Below are 19,705 nucleotides of genomic sequence, written 5' to 3'. Positions count from 1 at the left end.
TTACAATTTATGCGAAAGCGATTTTTAAATAATTTGAAGGAGTATTAAAATATTAACCTTTAGTCCTAAATTAAGTATCGGCGAAAACTATTGAAGGTAAAAAAAAAATCAGGAAGGTAGAAAAATCTAGATTGAAAACATCTATATCAAACATCCTACTGCGACATATTGTTTTCTTCAAGTGAACAGCTGCAAACAACGTGGCTCGCAAGTCACGCTCGAGGATCAAACTACTACTACTGTTGCCAATCTCAACGGATGCGTCATCGGTAAAGGGCAATCTTTGTTTACAATATTTTCCTCATTAGCAGAAGCGATTCAGTTCTGATCAAGCTACACAAATATCAGCTCTGAATGTTGAAAGATCATGGCATTATTAACTGTTCCAAGTAATTTGAACCCGATGCGTTGAATACGTTTTGATTAAAAACTCAAAATTTTAAAAGGGCATGTATGAGCTTCATTAGCGCTTTTTTTCAACCGGAAATTTTGTAGTTTTTGAAAGCCAATTTCTAAATGAATATCACACCTAAAGAGCAAAAACTATAAACAATTACTAAGTTTCACAAGCTTTTCAAATGTTTAGTGTCAGTTCGTATCATGTATGATCCCTTCTCTGCGATAAGTCCTATGCTACTGAGTAAAAACGCTTAGTTTCATTTTGTGACACAAAACGCACAAAAGCGTTAACTAAATTAAGACAAAGGTGTTTGTTTATTGGATTTCACTTCATTTACTGACCATAACTGCGAACACGTACTTGGATCTATCATTTTCGGTAGTTCCGTTTGAAAACAAAATTTCTTTGTTATTATATATATGCAAATTGACAATACGGCAAGAGAGAGCCAAAAAACCTCACAGTGTCTTCAAGCTAGACGACCAGTTATCATTAAATAGAGCCGTCTCTCACTTTCTACATAACAAAATTTTAATTTTCATTTTAAATTCTTTATTGTGGAAAGCTGCTCTTAGTGTGATTAATCATCTCAGTTCATTCTCATTCGACGGTACTTAGGAAGTGTTCGGTGAGAAAAGCAAAAAACAGCTTTCAGATATTTTTATGCGAGTGAATGTTCCATTTTAAGCAAGTGAGTTAATTTTGAAGGCTTTGGTAGGAAAACAGTTAGTTTTGACTAAGGGCGGGTTTTTCTGATGGAACAATCCATGTGGGTGATAAGTTAATAGTCGATTTGCTTGAAATTTGGCCCAATTGCATCGATAATAAAACAGCATTTGACAACTACGTATTTAGCTCATTAAAGTGACAGAAGAAGGCATAACATATGTCAATATAAACTCTATATTGATCGGAATCAATTCGAGTCCGGTAAGAGGCCGTCACCCGATCTCTACGAACGCGTGGGAGTATTTACAAAACAGGACTTTTCTGCGGAAAACTTAAAACCTCAAGACCCATATTTTGAAAACATAGAGCTAAAATTTCAAGGGTGTGATGATAACCTTCTTGCTTTAGGAGTGGTAAGAAATGTTTTATTTGCGTAATTAAATGTTAGCTGTAAGGTGTCGGTTGTTCATTAGCATGCTCGTTGCCTAGTGACGGTGCAATACGAAACGCGGCATCAATTAGTTCATCGACTGAGAAAAAATATCTGAACCTGTTAAAAGCCGTGCCTGAGTCGTGAAAATTGAAATTTGAGGAGGAATAAATGTGAGCTGGACATGTTGTAGATACTTACAATCAACGTTTTTCATTTTGTTACATCAATAGCTTCATAATTGTCCCAAAAACCCAGTATTTATACGATGACCAAGTATGTGCAAAGGCTTAGTATCTTTCAGTCTTTTTTTTCCTTTCAGCTATGAATCCTGTATTCTTTATTCAACCCTATATTGTTGCCATCCTGTGTGCTTCAATAGCATAAATTAGAGGTCGGCGGCTGTAATTTATGCTAGCGAAAACAAAAAGCATGGCAGGCTGCAAACCGTAAGTAAACCGTCAACAAACTACGAGAGGCGGCGCACAAAAAAAAGAAAACACATCAAGGGGAGTTCCATTTGTATCCAGAGAAGAAGAAAAAGCTTTAAAAGGAAATTTACATTTATTCCTCACGGGGCCAGCTGAACCGAGGAAAGCTTATTGATATTATTAGTCCAAAAAGACAATAGCCATTGCTTCGATGCGTGCGTTGGTTGTTTTCAATCTATCTGTCAAAAGTGCAGGTGAATCAATAAGATCTTTTCATATTATCTTTGGCTAATAGTTCCGTCGGATGAAAATGCAAGTGATGACTCGGACACTGAATCTTTGCACCGGCAGAAGCGACTTAACCGATGACACTTTTAAACAGCGCTAAAAACGATACTCATCCCAGTGGCTTTAAGACAGTAAGCAGGCACGAAGCTTCTTTAACTCTTAATCTAAATAATTGATAATGTAATGCTATATTACTTTCTTTCCCGTTTAATTTCAGGGCATTTTTCTTGAAGCTATCGACCGCACAGGCGGACAGGTAGGATTTCGTGCATTTTTGTGTAAGATGTTTTATAGATGTCTATAGAGCACGAAATGAGACAAACGTACGGCATTTCGCGCGTATTTTTTAGCCTTAACAAGCGCCCGCCAGCGACAAGAAGGCCATACCGATTTGTAGTGAGATAGAAAAATTAAATTAAAATGATAGACAAGTTCATATTAAATGCAAATACACACTTCTTCTCCGGACACAAAGTTGGAATGATGAATTTCACAATTCAGTAAATTAAAAATGACGCTTGAAAAAAGCCCTGCCACTACAAATTTTAACCAGAAAACATCACTGACCGGATTCGTTATTACTGAGCTGCAGAGCTTTCTCGTCTTGGTGATCGGCAGACTGAGTTATCGCCCAAACACTGCAAAGTTGTTGAAACGTATTTGTTCCGTTTCTGAAACGCTGGTCAGTTATTTGAAGTTCGAAAGATTAGTTTTAACGGGAGTGAATCATAATTTCCGAGTAAGGTTGCCCGAGCACAAACAGATATTTCGCAATACGGAAATGGTAGCTTAAAATACACTGTTTTCTGTTATGCCATATAATGACCTATAGTCATACCATACTGTAGCATAGAAAACAGTGAAATCAATGACGAAATTCACATGTTTAATCACCGTGTGAAACTGAAAAAAAAGACGAAAACCGTTCGCTAACAAAGCCACCGTCTTGCTGTCGATTTTTTCCTAGCCGGGAGGGTTAATATAATGAGTAAGCAATAACTTGAACCTCACACAGTAGTAAGTAACACTAGAGGGAGTTTAATTTACACTTCTAATAACGCAAGCGAAGACGTTTTCCAGGACATCAACATATTTTGTTTGCCTTAAAAGCCATGGTAACAGGATATGTTAGACGTCAGTGCAAAAGACGAACTCACTTTTCTGTCAAGTACGTCAAACCAGAGTTCCTATTGAACTGAATTCTGCTCTCGAGAAACGATGCAGCGATGAAGACGGTAGTGGAATCAGATGAACACCTCTTCTCATAGTAAGCTTAGCGGGAATTTTTCTTTCTTTCTCACCGAATCGAATTTAATAAAGGCTTGCTCTTTTTACCATCATAACTTGACGCAATAAATTAAATCTGACAAATAATAAACAATTGCGTTAACTGCCGTTAATTCTGACTAATTTTGAAAATCTCTTCTATGTTCTCCGGCACCGACAGAAAATGATGTTTGTACGCGCGTGTATCGAAACATCCGCGCGCGTCGCCAGCTGTATAAATACTCGCGTGATGTTTAAGGGGGTGTTACATGGGAGTTGCTATTTACTGGCTGGTTAAGTAAATACTAGCTCTTATAACGTGTAATTCAGGAGTTCTGTTGATAGCTGACTTGCAGGTCGAAACACTCTTCGCTTCTCTCGCTAATGACGGAGAGCTAAGGCTAGCTCATAATAATGTTGACGAGAAAACCTACCGAGGGAGATCGGTGATATACAGCGTCTTCGGCGATATTATAGTACACTTCATCTTCTTTTAATTTTCTCACAACAAGAAACTAACATACACTCTTTTCTTTTTATAAGAATATTTTTTTCTGGCCGAAGCTCAATGTTTTTATTTTTCTGCGCATTTTAGGCTGAGAACATTATTGTAAATATTCTTAGATTATAGCGTATGACATTTCTGTTTTCGATTGTATTTGGTGTCTGGATGGTGTTAAAGTAATTTTGGAGCCAGCCTGCAGGCATTTATGCCTGATTTCACGCACACAACTTCTTGCAGAAATGTTATTAACATCGAACGTACGGCTAGTGCTGTTTATTTGTTGCTTTTCAAATGGCTATTTTGCCGTTCAGAGAAAGGAAGAATCATGTACGGTTTAGTTAAAAACTTGTAATTGTATTGTATTTTCTCACCACACAAAATTATATTCTTTTCACCAATTCAGCCTAGGGGTTTATTCTTAAAACATTCTTAAAATATTCTTAAAATTTAGTAAATTTCAGCCTCGATATTCTTATAAAATGCATTCTTATAAAAAAGAAAGAGTGTATAGCCAGGTAAGCAAATGATTTAAAATAAATGGCAATTTCTCATCGTGCTTTCCGTGATTAATTTTCATGGTCAATGTAAGGAATACAGATTCCAATCCCGATCGCGCGCGAGAAAACAACTAGTTTAAAAATTGATCAAGGTGGTTTTGACATGGGTTGACGGAATTTAAATTCCCTGATTATGAAGTGCAAGAGTAAAACATTTGATGAAGGTTGCCGTGGAATATCGAGGGTTAAATTACTCAGTGATCAGACTGGATAAACCTTGTAATGACTCAGCTTGTTTTGAAAAATTCCGGGTAGAATATTACGTTAGTTTTATAAATTCCGCTTCCGAACTTTTATGTTTACTCATTGTGCGAACTCTGGTTTAATGTGAACGCGGTTCTCGGAATCAAATTTAAATTTCTCGCATTTTTGATTCGCATTCGTCAAGGGTTAGTTGTAATAAATTTGCTTGTTATTGTGAAAAATCAACGTGACATCAGTTTGAAAAGCGCATATCCTCTCTTGTCGATAAATCAGTTGGCAGTCTGTTTTGTTCGGAGTATCTGACGATCCCCAGCTTGTTTTGACAGCGCTATGATGCAAGTCATCATCATTGAGGGGGCAGATCCATAAAAACTGACGTCAATTTGATGAAAAGCCTGCTAATGTAGCCGGCTCTTATCGCTGCTGGCCGAGTAGGTGTTAAGCGAGAAACTGAGCAAAACGCGAAAACCGGCCAAGAGCGACGACAAGCAGCTGTATTCCCAGGAGATTTGATAAAGAGAACGAAGTGAAGTTCACCTGCTTGTTTTAGTGACAACAATATCCCGTACAGTCCATATTGAGCGCACTAATTTTGTGTCGAAAGTAAGTCTAACTTTTGTTATCTCGGAGATTTCCACGAGGGGCTAATCGGAGTCCGTTATCAGTTAATCAGTTTGGGTTGGTTGGATTGAGTTGTTTTTTTCTTTGTTTGTGTGTTTTAATGCGAATCTTATCATGAGGATAAGAGATTCTCCGTCTTTCTCAGAAAGTTTTCTCCGGGTTCTCCGCTTTTCTTCCCTCCACAAAACCAACATCTCCAAATTCCAATTAGACCAGGATAGGGGAGCCGCATGAAAGCCAGCTAAGGCTGATATAGCTTCCTCTCTAGATATTATAAATTTAATGCGAAGAACCGGCGTCAAATTGGATTCCAGCGGCGTGGTTGAATTTTTATAATATAACTGTTTAATTGATTAATATTCAAGAATATAGCATGCAGTATTTTAGCTAACTCGACGGAAATTTTGACCATACAAACCGCAGTGACGTGACGGTTTTAATTCAGTGGCTTCAGTATGTGGTTCTTGTTCTTTGAAACACTTCACAAGAACTTAACAGTAACATGGCAAACATAACGCGTAAAAAATATTTCTAATATGTCGTAATTAAATACCTAAATTTAAGACATAAAGGATAGTGGACTCTTCTTGGCAGAACGAAGTTAAACATAGCTACAGAAGCAAGCATTTTAAAGGATCTACCGTCCAATGAAAAACTTGGAAAGTCAGTGTAAGTCAAATACCGGTCTGAGCTAAGGTCAGCAAGAATTCCCAAGCATGCCTACCGTGGAAACTAATATTTTAATATTCTTATCTGCTTTTAGAAAACAAGGAATACAACTTAACTAGATTTGACCATGTGCAGCAAGAAAACCAGCGGTATAGCCCTCCTTGTTATCGGCTTCATATTAGTTGCACTAGGTGTCATCATTGGATTAATGTTACCAAATAAAGCGCAGACTACGGTGGAGGACAATGTGTGTGTGGACAGTAAGGACAGCCCTGGATACGACAGATGGGTAAGTCTGTGCCAATCCGTTTACAAAAAAAAAAAAACAAATAAAGAAACAAACAAAAAAATATATTAAAATTATTACCTCTCAAAATCTTGTATGGGTATAATAGTATAATTATTGAGTTTTCAAGTGGTTTCTTCCATTTTAGACATTTTTTTTTTTCATTTCCACTTACTGTAAAAGAAATAACGCTTTAAATGAGTAAAGAAATCACACGATATTGACGGGGGCGGAAAGGGGGATCCGGAAACCGCAAAACCGCACAGAGCGTAATATCGCATCGAAATTTACCAAAATACCGAAACCATAGCAACAAATGTGCTACATGCCGTCATCGGTACTTCAGGTTAGCTATTCAATAAGAAATACAACCTTATTTATTTCTGGCCTTATTATCATGCTCTCTGACAATTCGTAAACTGAGAAGACCAATATATAATTGACGCGTTTTCGTGGGACAGACTTCGTTACGCTGCCATAGCACTAAGTGCACTCGCGCACGCAAGAATGCTGCTGGCTTAGCCAATGAAAAAACCCCGATGTTTCCAACTTCAACACGGCAAACCACTCAAATGTTGCTCAAAGTATGCTTTCCGTGATTTTTTTCTTTTTTGAGGGAAAATTCGTCAAGATTCTAGTTTCCCTCAGATATCCCGAGCACCAGCTCGGAACAGCCATTGCTGTGGTCACAATTGGACTGAATCACCAAACATTATGAAAACTGCAAACTACTTAGTCTTTTAAAACCGCAAAACCGCAGGTTATAATAAAACATTTCCGCAAAACCGCACCAAAAATAACGCAAAACCGCAATATCATTCATCATCATTTTTCATCATTTTATTTCTTCATAAAATCTACATTTTACAGTTGGACTGGCCCGCGAATAGCCATGCTAGTCTAGGCGGGCCAGTCTATCAATAGTTTCGAACGATTTATTATTATTATTACTTTTATTACTATTATAGAAAAATAAAAAGTTGGAAAAAAAGTGATTAAAATAAAAAGAAAAAGTGGGAAAAGAATGAGAGTTAATAGCAAACCCTCACGCCTCCTCGATATTCGTAACTTAAGAAAGCATTTTAACAGGTTGAAGTTGGTTGTAGTCCTCTAAAAGTGTTCCTGAGTTCACGTGAGCGTTTTTTTTTTAAATCAAATCTGACAGTTCAGTTGGAAGTTCTCAGAACTGGTCAGCGTCAGTCGTCATCTTATCTAAAGACCTCTATCACGAAAAACAGAAGCTACTATGAACAGCAACAAAACCAAGAAGGTAGTTTCTATGGGGATATTTGCTTGTTGCTTTTAGGCTCCGTCCAAACTACGCGCGAGGAATTTGAAAACGGAGCTTTATTTACCGTCCACACTAATCCGTCACGCTCTGCAAACCGGAGGAATTTGAAAACGTCAACTTTGCGTTTTAGTGTGGACAGAAAACATTTTGAAAAGCAAGCTTTTCGAGTTTACAATAACCATGGTATTTCCCTGCCTGAGTTTTACTCGAACACAAATCCAAAATGACCGGTTATTTTTGCGTTTTCAAATTTCTCCGGCGTAGTGTGGACCGAAAACATTTAATGCGTTTCCAGCGTGAAACCTACGTTTTCAAGTTAGGTAACACTAGCTGATATTGACGTGTTTTTGTTTGATATCTAGGAGGGTCCAACCGACTATATATCAAAAGTTTACATCTGGAACATCACAAACAAGCAGGGATTTCTTTATCGAGGAGAAACGCCAAAGGTACATTCTCGTAAACGAAGATCTGTCTCCTTTTGCCTGTTCCGTGTGGATAACGGATACATTTGTAAACACTGACATCAGGTCAATTAATAATAACGCATGTTCTATTTATGTCAGGAGTCGAAGCGTCTTAGCTTGATAAATATTTCAGTGTTTATGTATTTGTTTTTAGTTTTAGTGCGCATGGGCATAAACAACCGCCTGACTTGTGCGGACAAAAACACCTCCATGCCGTTACAGACATAATCATGTGGGACCTTAAGCAAAATCCCGACGGCAACGGTAACGAGAACGCTACTAAACAAATGGTCTAACATGAAGCTGAAGAAAACTACAACGGAAACGGGAACGTCGCTAAACAAACGATTTAATCTGCAGGACAATAGCTGTGCACGTGTGTTATAATTCTTGGTACATTTTTTTACCGTCCTCTGCAAAAAAGAAAAAAAAAAAACGTGAAATGACCAAATTCTGCTTTGCCTGGAGAACATGAACCACTACGGCTAATTTTTTAAATCTTCATTTCAACTTTATCGTTTTTGTCCCAGAAGTTCAGTTTCGTGAAGTTTTGACAGTGATGAACAGAGTAAATGACTTTAGAGTATCGCGGGATTCGTAGGTACAATATAATAATAATAACAATAACAATAATAATAATAATAATAATAATAACGATAACGATAACGATAACGATAACAATAATAATAATAGTAATAATAACAATGACTTTTTTATCATGTCAGTTACATCTAGCAGTGGAGAATCCCCATTGCTAATAGGGTACAAAAAATAATATACAGAAAAGTCCTATAAAGAAATTAAAATTATGAGTTACAAAGATGACAGCCACTACGTCCATCTAGGATGTTGCCTAGATCTAGTCTCCTTACGTGGGTGTTAAACTGCTTGAGATTTATCGCCGATGTTTCTTTATTTGTTAGTTTGCTCCATAGTCTTGGGCCTAGATATCGAATAAAGATGTTTTTTAAGGTGGCCGAACACAGTTTTCGCGCGCGCTTTTGCTGATGCAATTGAGCGCGCGCAAAAACAAACATGCCGTCAATACAGCGATCATTTTATTTACTCAACACCCGCACTATCTGGGCTATTTTTCTCTATTATTGAACGCAGTGCGTTATTGATGGCTTTAGTCTTTTATTACAAAGATATGTTAGAAAAGGTAACGACGCAAAGAACCCATCAATTCTCGGCTTTTTCTTTGTCACCGAAAGAACCCAGTTAAATGCAGCGCATGCGCAGTTGCTCGAAAAATTGAGACCGATTGCTTTTGCAGAAACTTGCCGATTTCTGACGATCCAGTCGTTAGAATTTCAAGAAATTTGGCAAAAAAATAGTTCAGAAACCATGTGAATGATCTATTGCAAAAAATCTGAATTTTGACATAGGAAATTTTTAATAATACAGAACATGCAGTGAAAACGATTTACGGCGAATTACGAAAATCGCCTATGTCAAAATTTTATTGGAACAGTGTTGACAGAAGGGATTTAATGTCAATTCGTAGTGGGCAAATGATGAAAAAAATCTAACGACTGGATTTTTTTTAAATAAACAAAAACCATTTTTTAAGCCTTGTTTTTAACCAGCCCCGTTGCCATGGCAACAGCACACACCTTAGCCAAAATGCGAGAATAAACTTTTCTGTGATTAACCTTGACTCTTGCAAAAAACGGGCGCCAAAGCATAAATAGCTTAAAAGAAATGGTGAATGAGGCATAGGCTCTTGAAAACTGTGTTCGGCCACCTTAACCGGCGTTGTCCTCGGCGTCGCCGTCGTGGTTACTTAAAGGTGCTCAGTCACGGTATTTTGTGTCATTTTGGCCACATACAAAATTACCTGTAAATGGTACGAAACCTGAAAATAACAGTTTAATAAGATAGAAAAACACCAAAGAGATAATGATAAACCATAAAAGAACAAGGATGGCTAAGAATGGAGAAGATTAACACGGATTACAAACGACGAATTTGAAAAATCAGGCTAAACTTTTCAATATGCGCAAACCGTGACTGAGCTCCTTTAAGCTCCCTAATGAGTAGAACAATGGCTGTGCACGTGCATTATAGGTATTTGTACATTTCTTTGCCATCCTCTGCACATCATCAACTTGAAATGTCTACGTTCTGCGAATTTTGGAGAACGCGAACGACGGCGACTAATATTTCGTATTTTCATTTGGAATTGAACGTTGGCGTTACATTTTTCGCTTGAGCGAGGTTTGAGACCAATAGGCGCATTGAACAGATCTAGACAATTGCGAAATTCGAAGGTAAAATATAACTTCATTTTTTACTGGGCATTATCCTCGGGGTCGTAAAATGACCAAGTTTTACGTAGTCTACGAAACGCGAGCGACGACGGCTAATTTTTCATATGGAATTGAACGCTGCCATTGCATATTTAGCCTGACTACGTTTTTAGAGCCATTGGCATACTGAACAGAGCTAGGCAATCGCGAAGTTGGAAGGTAAAATAGAAATTCATGTTTGACCAAGCGTCGTCCTCGTTATTGCTTAAGCTCCCTAAAATAAATAAGCAATGTTCTACACACACTCTCCTCGGAGAGAATGGGTTGGAATCTATTTTTTCTTATATGGGTTGCCCGTGGATGCAACAAGACGGAGCTCGACTTTCGTGAAATGCCAGTATTTTCATTCTCCGCACCAATTTTCACGGTGTTTCATTGAAATGGAACTTCTGCCTCTGTTGTGTGTTTCTAATGGAGGTCGGAATCTGAGAGGAATCATGGCGAGGAATGTTTTAATATTTTCTTGGAGGAAAAAGGGCTGCGAATTTATGCAGGAATTAACTCTCGTTATCTGCAGTTATAAAAGAGTCAAATCTCGCTATTTTTTTTTTACCTCTGGTACATCATTTTGACACAGAAATTAATACCAAGGGACCAAGTAAAATTAGACTTGAGCCTGACTCGACTCATGCTAAAATTTGACTCGATCAAGAAACCGACACAACCGCCTCCAGAAAGAGCTACAAAGCATTCAGTTTCGGAATAAAAGTAAGCTCAACACTTCAGTAAAGTTTCTTACCTTGCATTCAGATCTTGTCCTTTCATACTTCAGTGTACCTGATCTCTCCTGTGCAACTCGATTGTGGTTTTGTCGGTGACAGCTATGAAAACAAGTGTAATCTTGCTTCATTTGACTCGCATAATGCGGAGAATTTTCAGCAAACTTTATTACCTCTGATCTTTCGGTAAGCCTTTGCTCGTTGGTCGCAATTTTCCAGAATATAGAAGAGATTGAGCAAGGAATATTTCCTATGAAAACTCTGTCTCGCTCGCTTAATTTCCACACGCCTCCCATTCAACTCAAAAAGTGAACACCGCCGAACAAATTTTCCCGCCTTTTCATATACCAGCACTTCGTTGAAATGAAGTGAAATGTTCATCCAGTCGATTGGAGAAATTAGGGACCTTAAGCAAACCACGACGACCACGGCAACGAGAACGTAACCAAACAAAAGATTTAATGAGCAAAACAATAACTGTGCACGTGCTTTATAAATCTTTGTACATTTCAATGCCGAACTCTGCAAAACAACAACGTGAAATGACCAAGTTTTGCGTCGTATACGGAACGTGGAATTCCATTTGGAATTGAACAGCGTCGTTGCATATTTAGCTTAAGTGCTAAGAGCCATGGGTGTACCGAACAGATTTAGACAATCGCGAATTTCGCTTGTAAAAGATAACTTCATTTTTTGTTAGGCGTCGTCCTCGGCGTCGTTGTCGTTGTTGCTTAAGCTCCCTAAATTATTCCAAGGCGTTGGATACGGTCTGATTTACTCAGCCTATGGGCCATAAGTTCATTTAATCCTCTGCGCAATTTCACATGATTATTTTTAATCTCCAGCAAGTTAAAATGTGAACTGTAACATCCGAGGCTTACTTCAGCTAGAAAATGCTTGTAGCTAACGTTGTCATGTGTTGTCCGAAACTGCGCTACTTGTTCAAAAGCATCGTGAACTTAACTCGCACGACCAATTTCCAAAAAAAATGAATCCCAAAATATATTTTTGACCGTGAGTTGGCACGTGAGTTGAGTAATAATCGGCTTTCTTTTTTAGCTGGTTGAAAGAGGACCGTATGTCTACAGTATGGTATCAAAAAAAGTGGGTGTAAGATTCAAAAAGGGACAAGTTACAAGCAAGTCATTTGAGCAAGCCAAGTTCAACAAGACGCTAACAGAAAAAGAATGTGAAACATGCCGCGAAGATGACAAGGTTTGTCCATATTTCATAACTTTTTATATGAGATACAGTTAGCGAAGCCGTGCTATCAAACTCAGTACACATGAGCAGTCAGTGCACGAGCGCGTGCACAATAATTCAATGTTGCATGCTCAAGGAGTGAGCATAATTAAATTTGCTTCGCCGGCCATTCCGGATCCATTACATCATCGAGTTAAGAAGCACTTCGGAAGTTTGGAGAGCACTCAAGAAGTTAGAGTTGCTCTCGGATGCGTTTCGAACATTTCTTAAAGCTTTTTTTGTGCTCTCCAAACTTCCCCGTGCATCGTGTTAACAAATAGATTCTATGTTGCCGTGCGTCTGTTCGATAATTGATCACAGATGAAGTCAAACTATCGTAAGAACTCATGAACTCATGAATTCATGAATATGGCAAGAACTCAGAACTTAACACGTTTCCACGTCTTCTATTATTAAACTAACGCGCGGCAACGTGGAATCTATCTGTTTTATAAATAAAGAGACAAAAACTTTAAATGATGTCATCTGTACGTCTATCCTCCAATAGATCATAAGTGAAAACCAATCAAAATGCGAGAATGATATTACCTATCATATAATACCAAACAGGAGATGTTCCATGTTCTCTAATAAACTAATCTACCTCAGTAGAATCCTACTATGTACATTTCGCCGATAAAAGTAAGAGTCTAAACGTTTTCGATCTGTCTGATCATCATCAGAGTGAAATAATATGCATACGCTCAGTGTTCTTATAGTTCAGGTAATGCCAGCTATATAATACCTGTTCGATGTGCTTGGCTGGCCCCGATTGCTTATTAACTTCTGAATGTTCATTAAGACGAACCTCGAGGTTGCGTGCTGTTTCGCCAATGTATGTTTGTCCACAAGTACACTTACCTTTGTAAATGACGTGTGACGTGTGACGGGTGTGTGTTTTTGTCTTTTAACTTGAATAAGAACACTGTAAGAACACTATAAGAACACTGAGCGTATGCATATTATTTCACTCTGATGATGATCAATCAGATCGAAAACGTTTAGACTCATAATTTTAACAGCTTTTTACCTTAAAGTTTTATAGAATTCTACTAGTATACTAATGCAAATGCTGTAATCTGATTGGCTGAGCCACTGAACACTATCAGTCATTAGTGTGCAGTGGCTGGAGGTCGTGTAAGAAATGGCGACTTTTTTTTCGTTTTTCCAAAGTTTTAGAGGAACATTTTGATGCGAAAGGATAATTGAATTCCTGAGAAGTCAAAATGAGGGGCATTTATGGTTTGTTGACATTTTAAAAAGTTAAAATTATCGAAAAAACTGATCCGCGCGCGCACACAACTTCAATTTTAAATGACAATTCAATCCGAGCGACCTTTTTCAGGCGTAAAGCTTAATAAGACGTCAAGAAATAATTGGAAACCGTTATTTGAAGTAAATTTTAGTAAGAATTCTACTAAAACAATTATATTATTCGCTCTCGATTTCTATGAGGTGATAGTTGATTCGGCCTTCGACCTCATCAACTATCACCTCATAGAAATCTCGAGCTCAGAATCTAATTGTTAATTAGAGGTCTAGGAAAACTGTTAGTGGACACGCGAGCGGAACTCGGTGATTGCACTGACAACAGAGCATTGTGTTCACATATACGTGCTCTGTAAATTCCAGTCGTTTGTGGTGAACATTGGTTATTTTATGTCATCGCCTCTTCGGGTTGCTTCTCTCCAAAATAAGTGATCAGCGCACGAAACACATATATCTTCTTTTGCAGTAATCTGATGACTAAACCAATTGTTTTTCCTTTTAGCTGACGGTGTTAAATGCTGCCTACCTTGGTTTAATGGCAGAAGCTGGAACCGCGGACAACTTTGGCACTGCTTTCATACCACTTGTATTGAACCTCCTATTTTTAGGGCTCAATTCAACAACAAAAAGTCTGAACGCTACTCTACTTGAGATGGGAAAAACTCAAAACCGGTTTCCGTTAAATCCTACCTACAATCCTGCCTTTGGTTCATGGTTAAATTCCATTCCGAATTTCACATCTCCTCAAAAAAATTTCACTTTAATAGAGATGAAAGGTTTATATGGCCCACTGCTGAATGCTTCACAATTCGGACCGTTTACAAATCAAGTACTGCTAAGCGAATGTAAAGGTGGTAATTTGACCATAGAATGCGGTCTTTCGATAAATTTTTGGTTCCTTACTAATGCTTCGCTTGCAACGCAAGCAGCAGGGTTTATAGGGAAGCTGTTGTGCCCAGACCCTGCATCGGCTTGCTTCGATACATCAAATTCACAGCTCAGCCTTCAAGCCGTGGGGTTGTTCGTCAGAGATTTGTCTAAGTATGTGATGTGGTACCTGGACAACAACAACTACGGGCTAACGACTACTCGTAACCAGAGTGAAATAACACTTGGTTACCTGATGGAAAAACTGCCATTGCCTGAGTATAAAAACGGGATACCTGTGCCAGGCGCGGTTACCTCACATGCAAAAGAATCAGATGTGAAGACAAGCTCGACGTTCTACACGTGTGAATCCACCGATGGCGAGCGTTTCACTTATGCAGGTAAGCTTAACGTATGTCCACAGACCCTTTATTTTGTCTTGAGTACGTCGAGATCGCAATCAAAATTACTAATCTCAGGGGATTTTAAAGAGCTCGAACGCAAGCTAGAGGGATGGCCCTGGAGTTAGCGAGATGAAGGAAGTTTTTGGAGCTCTTTAAAAACGCTCTTCAAACGGGAGGAATTTGAAAACGCCGACTTTGTGTTTTAGCATGGAAAATATCCTGAAAACGGAGCTTTTCTAAAACGATGACGTCACGATAACCATGTGGTTTCTCTGCGAGTTTTCCACAATAAACGGTGATTGCTGCGTTTTCAAATTTCGAACTGATGCATTTTCAGAGAGAAACCTTCGTTTTCAAAATTCCTCTGGCGTAGTGAGGACGGGGTGTTAGTCAAAGTGGCTTATTTAATAGTACTTTTGTATTTCTTCTCTTAGCGATAAACGGCCAAAGCCAAGTTCCAAAGAACCTGTACCCAAACGCCACTCCTGAACAGCTCAAGATCCGGGGCTACTATACTCAGTTCCCAGGAGTTAAGAGTCTGAAGGCTTGCTCAACCAAGTTCACTCCATTGGCTAACAGCTACGAACTTTTCATATCACAGTTTCTGTTTGCTGTTCCCATAACATACAAAGAAGATGTGGAAATACACGATATCCCAATGCACAAATACGGCCTGGAAAAGTCTGCACTTGAGGTTAATAACGTGACCATATTTACCCGAGGGGTTTTTGACGTCAGCCGGGTTTTCAAAAGTCCTATCCGCATGAGCCTCCCGGGATTTCTCTATGGGGACCCTTCGTTGTATCAGGATTTGAATCTTTCCACGCCAGATGAAGGAAAATATGAGTCTTTTGTAAGTGTTATTTTATCGTGACGTAGTTGTACTGTTGGGGGAAAACTCTAATATAATTTTTGAGAGTTCGAAAACGGACGAGTGTAAACTGAAAACTAACTTAAGACAGAAGAAAGTGAGGATATTAATTAAATAAGCTAATAAAATTATATTTTGTGGGTAACTGGCTCCATCGAGAAGTAGTTTCTACGTTTTAATCACTCCTCCTAAATGCCTTGCCTTACCTTACCTTCTCATAATGTTTAATTTCTTTTCACAAAGAGCAAATCCGCGGGACTCAAAACATTGTCATATTCATAACCGGACCAAGTGATAATAATAATAATAATAATAATAATAATAATAATAATAATAATAGTAATAATAATAATAATAATAATAATAACAATAATTATAATAACGGTTTAATGATGAATTTTCTACAGAGTAGTTCTACATTCATCATATGCTAACTAAAAATTAAAAATACATATAGATATATCAGTATAATTTACAAGTAAAAACTATGTGGAAAACACGAGTATGTAAAAAAATTAATTAATTATGTAGATTCAAAACAATCTAATCTGAGTTCGGCCTTTGTTTTCAAAAACTTAAAAGCTTTCCTCGCAAATGTTTTAACATTAGACTTAAGCTTCATGTTATCTGGCAGACTGTTGAGTAACCTGGAGGCTGAGTCTTGAAATGTTCCTGTTTCAAAGGGTACAACCAGTTGCGACATAGCACTTGAGCGTAAATTCCTGGTAGTTGGACGTCTCTGTAGTTCAGTTCATTCTACCCACATTCAATGGTTCTAGATAAATCTTTTTTCTCTCTTGTAGCTGAGTATTGAACCGATATCAGGAACTGCCATGCAGCTCAAACTTCGCCTTCAACTGAATGGACAGTTTCTAAAATCAGCATTGCATACAAGTTACCCAGAAACTAAGAATGTGACCTTCGTTGACAAACCGATACCCATCTCATGGGTAGAAACAGAAGCAAGTATTGATCAAGAGAGTGCCGAGGAATACAGTTCACAGGTAAATAAACTGTTGTCTGAAGCGGAGGGCCTGGGGCCGATTCCTGGTCGCACCCAGTAAAGGCATTCAAAACGGTACCAGCTGTAAACTATCTAAGCTTGTTTGTCTCGTCACGCAAGATTACGTGACGAACCCACAGAACGTACGTATGCAGGAGACGAAACCATTAATTTCCCCTTGGACGGAGAGTTCAAGTAACCTTTATTTACCTGCATGTGTTTCAACTGCTATGATTTTGATGATACTAAAAATTCAGTTCTAATTTGATTGTATCTTTGTTCTGTGATTGCAGCTATTTGGAGGACTGCGACTGGCGTGTGGTTTGCTCGTAGCTTTGCCTGTGATTGGTGGAATCTTAGTTATTTTGGGCGTGGCTTTTATTGTACTTGGTGTCAAGAAAGCTGATTCCGTGACTGCAGTGTGAACCAACCTCACGCACTGTACATAGAGCATAGGGAACTTTTGTGATCGTTACATAACACATCCACTCCTTGACTATTACTCCGAAGGAAAAATGAACATGATCACCACATTAGAAAAATTAGTGTAGTCGAACCTCCACTGACGGCCACCTCCTTACAACGGCCACCTTTTTTGTCCCGGCGGACGGTCCATATATTCACTCTTATTCCATCTCTTGACAACGGCCACCAGTCTTCACAACGGCAACGGTCACTTAAGTGCATCCCAACTGCCAAAAAAACCTCTCGACAACGGCCAGTTAATCAACGACTGACAAACAATGTATAAAAAAAACCCTATTTTTTATTGTAAAAGGTGACGAAACTTAATCTATACCACACGCAGTTGGTCTCTGTTTCTGCTTGGTTTCTGTTTCACCGATATAGTTTGGTTGTCTTACCTATAAGCATTTTAAAAGACAAAAAAGTGTCATATTACGCTCCTACCTGCTCATAAGGCCACCTCTCTACAACCGACACTCTCCTCTGTCCTCAAGGAGGCCGTTGTGAAGAAGTTCGACTGTATTGCTATCATTCCAATAGTTGCTTACCTGGAAACTTTCAGAGTACTTTGCTGCATTGGAATTTAAAACCATTTTTTGGGTTAATGAAAGAAGATTCTGCAAGAGTTAGCTGCGTGTTCTTTTGAGCGAGAAAATCAAGCTAGTTGTTTTTACTGCAAATTGGAAGGCACGGGGCAGTTAATTGAAAAGCTTCTTTCCTTTTCTTAGGGTGTAAATGTTTAGAAAAGACCGTTGATAGATGCAGCAAATGTTTTAATACTTAAAATTCGATTTGACTGTACATTTCATAAAATAATCACTGTCTTTGTGAAAAATTGCTAAATCCAGTTGTTTCTCCTAAGTAAGTAAGAGGTAAGAAACCATTTGGCGTAATGATTTACGCCAAAAGGGAATACCTAACTACATTACAATAATATACATGTAATATAATTATGTCTGGATTTATGAAAGATGTGTTAAAGAAATCGCGCCCTGCTGAAGTTTCCAAAGTAGACGATACAAAAATTAAAAGGAATGCCAATCTTTTTTCCCTCCACTCTCTTATCTTCCATTTCTTGCTCTTCTCTCAGTTTTTTTGTTCTTCGCTTGAAGTGATTTTAAGGCCTTTGGTAGTCTCGAAATCAAGATGCATACGCGTGATTTGGTGCACAGTATTGACACAGTTTTCATAAATTCAGCCACATATACAACTGGTAAAATATAAGATACGAGAATAAGTAAAACAAAGGTAAAATTTTCTAAATGATACATCTTAAAATCCTATGAGAGGGAGCAAGTAAATGAGTAGGTACCGGCTAAAAAGGTGAGTGGTGACGGCGGTGAAATGGGTCAGCGGAGAGGCTGATACAATACACCTCTGCCTTAGTCGTTATGGTAACATGTATTGTAGTGGGCGCCCTTAATAATGAGCGACCACTAGGTACCGGGCCTAGAACAAACTAAGTGATTATTGAATGGATCGATAAAGAAAGCCACGTGAAAGATCTCACCATTGTAATGTACATATAAGGTAGTCGCCGATATTTTACAGCGAAAATATGTCACAGAAACTTTCAACAAATACGTCGAGTGTGATTACGTATCGTGGTTAACTACGAAGTCAATAATTCTTAACCCTCGAATGTTATCTAAAAAAAAAGAAAAGAAACATGTAAGATAAAAATAAGACAAAGAAGTTCTCCGGTAAACCTTGTGAGATAAGCACAAACATAAGCTCAAAGATTGTAGGAGACCATAACATGAGTTTCCAACACAAGAAAGTTCATAGTCTGCGATATTAGGGAGTTCAAGCAATGACAACAGCAGCACCAAGGACAGTGCTTGGAGAAAAATGAATCCCCAATTTTAGGACGGCTGAAATGTAGAGAAAGCGTTCAATTTCAAATGGAACTACGAAGCGTTTGCAGTCTCACTTTCTCTAAGGTGGACAAAATTTCGTCATTTAACGTTGTAGTTTTGCAGAGAACGAATTACCGATGTATCGAGATTTATAACTCACGTGCAGTGCCATATTACCACACATTAAAAGGCTAGTTCTCACCAGCGTAGAGGCATGGGAAGAAGACACATACGCATGCGCAGTAGGGAGCTGTTAAATAGCACCTCGTTTTAGGAAAGTTTCATACTGTATCTCGCTCAACCATATAAATGTAAATATCTCCGTAATGGGTCTTTCTTTCGTTTTGCAATTCAGTCAAGTGCGCATGCGTCTGTAAAGAAGCAGACTGAGAATAAACGTAAACAAGATAACAGAATAAGAGAGTACTTATTACTTCTTTCGGAGGTGCAGTGGCCTCGTGGTTACTGCGCTCGACTCCGGAGCGAGCGGTCCGAATTCGAGCCCTGGCCGCACTTTACTCTCACAGTGCCTCTCTCCACCCAGGTGTATAAATGGCTACCGGCGAGTTTAATGCTGGGGGCATCCCTGCGATGAGCTAGCATCCCATCC

At 38.5% G+C, this 19,705-nt stretch overlaps 1 protein-coding gene across 8 annotated transcripts in view; it reads left to right on the top strand.

Moving 5' to 3' along the window:
• Nucleotides 1-19,514, top strand: part of LOC110046768 (platelet glycoprotein 4-like) — a 26,346-nt gene extending 6,832 nt beyond the window's left edge. Inside the window, exons 1-9 of one of the 8 annotated variants that reach the window (XM_089291029.1) lie at nt 1,361-1,482; nt 2,436-2,474; nt 6,135-6,329; nt 7,980-8,066; nt 12,175-12,330; nt 14,129-14,894; nt 15,332-15,750; nt 16,572-16,772; nt 17,065-19,514. In XM_089291029.1, the coding sequence (XP_089147155.1) occupies nt 6,168-6,329; nt 7,980-8,066; nt 12,175-12,330; nt 14,129-14,894; nt 15,332-15,750; nt 16,572-16,772; nt 17,065-17,196 (1,923 nt within the window). In that variant the 5' untranslated portion in view covers nt 1,361-1,482; nt 2,436-2,474; nt 6,135-6,167 and the 3' untranslated portion in view covers nt 17,197-19,514. The other 7 variants (XM_020752478.2, XM_020752476.2, XM_020752475.2 and 4 more) reach the window with 7 other exon arrangements.
• Nucleotides 19,515-19,705: the final 191 nt, after the last annotated feature.

Source organism: Orbicella faveolata, unplaced genomic scaffold (genome assembly GCF_042242905.1).
Source record: "Orbicella faveolata isolate gen_17 unplaced genomic scaffold, um_ofav_v1 contig_24, whole genome shotgun sequence".
NCBI lineage: Eukaryota > Metazoa > Cnidaria > Anthozoa > Scleractinia > Merulinidae > Orbicella > Orbicella faveolata.
The sequence above is the reverse complement of the archived record's forward strand: the minus strand, read 5'-3'. Positions and strand labels throughout refer to the sequence as shown.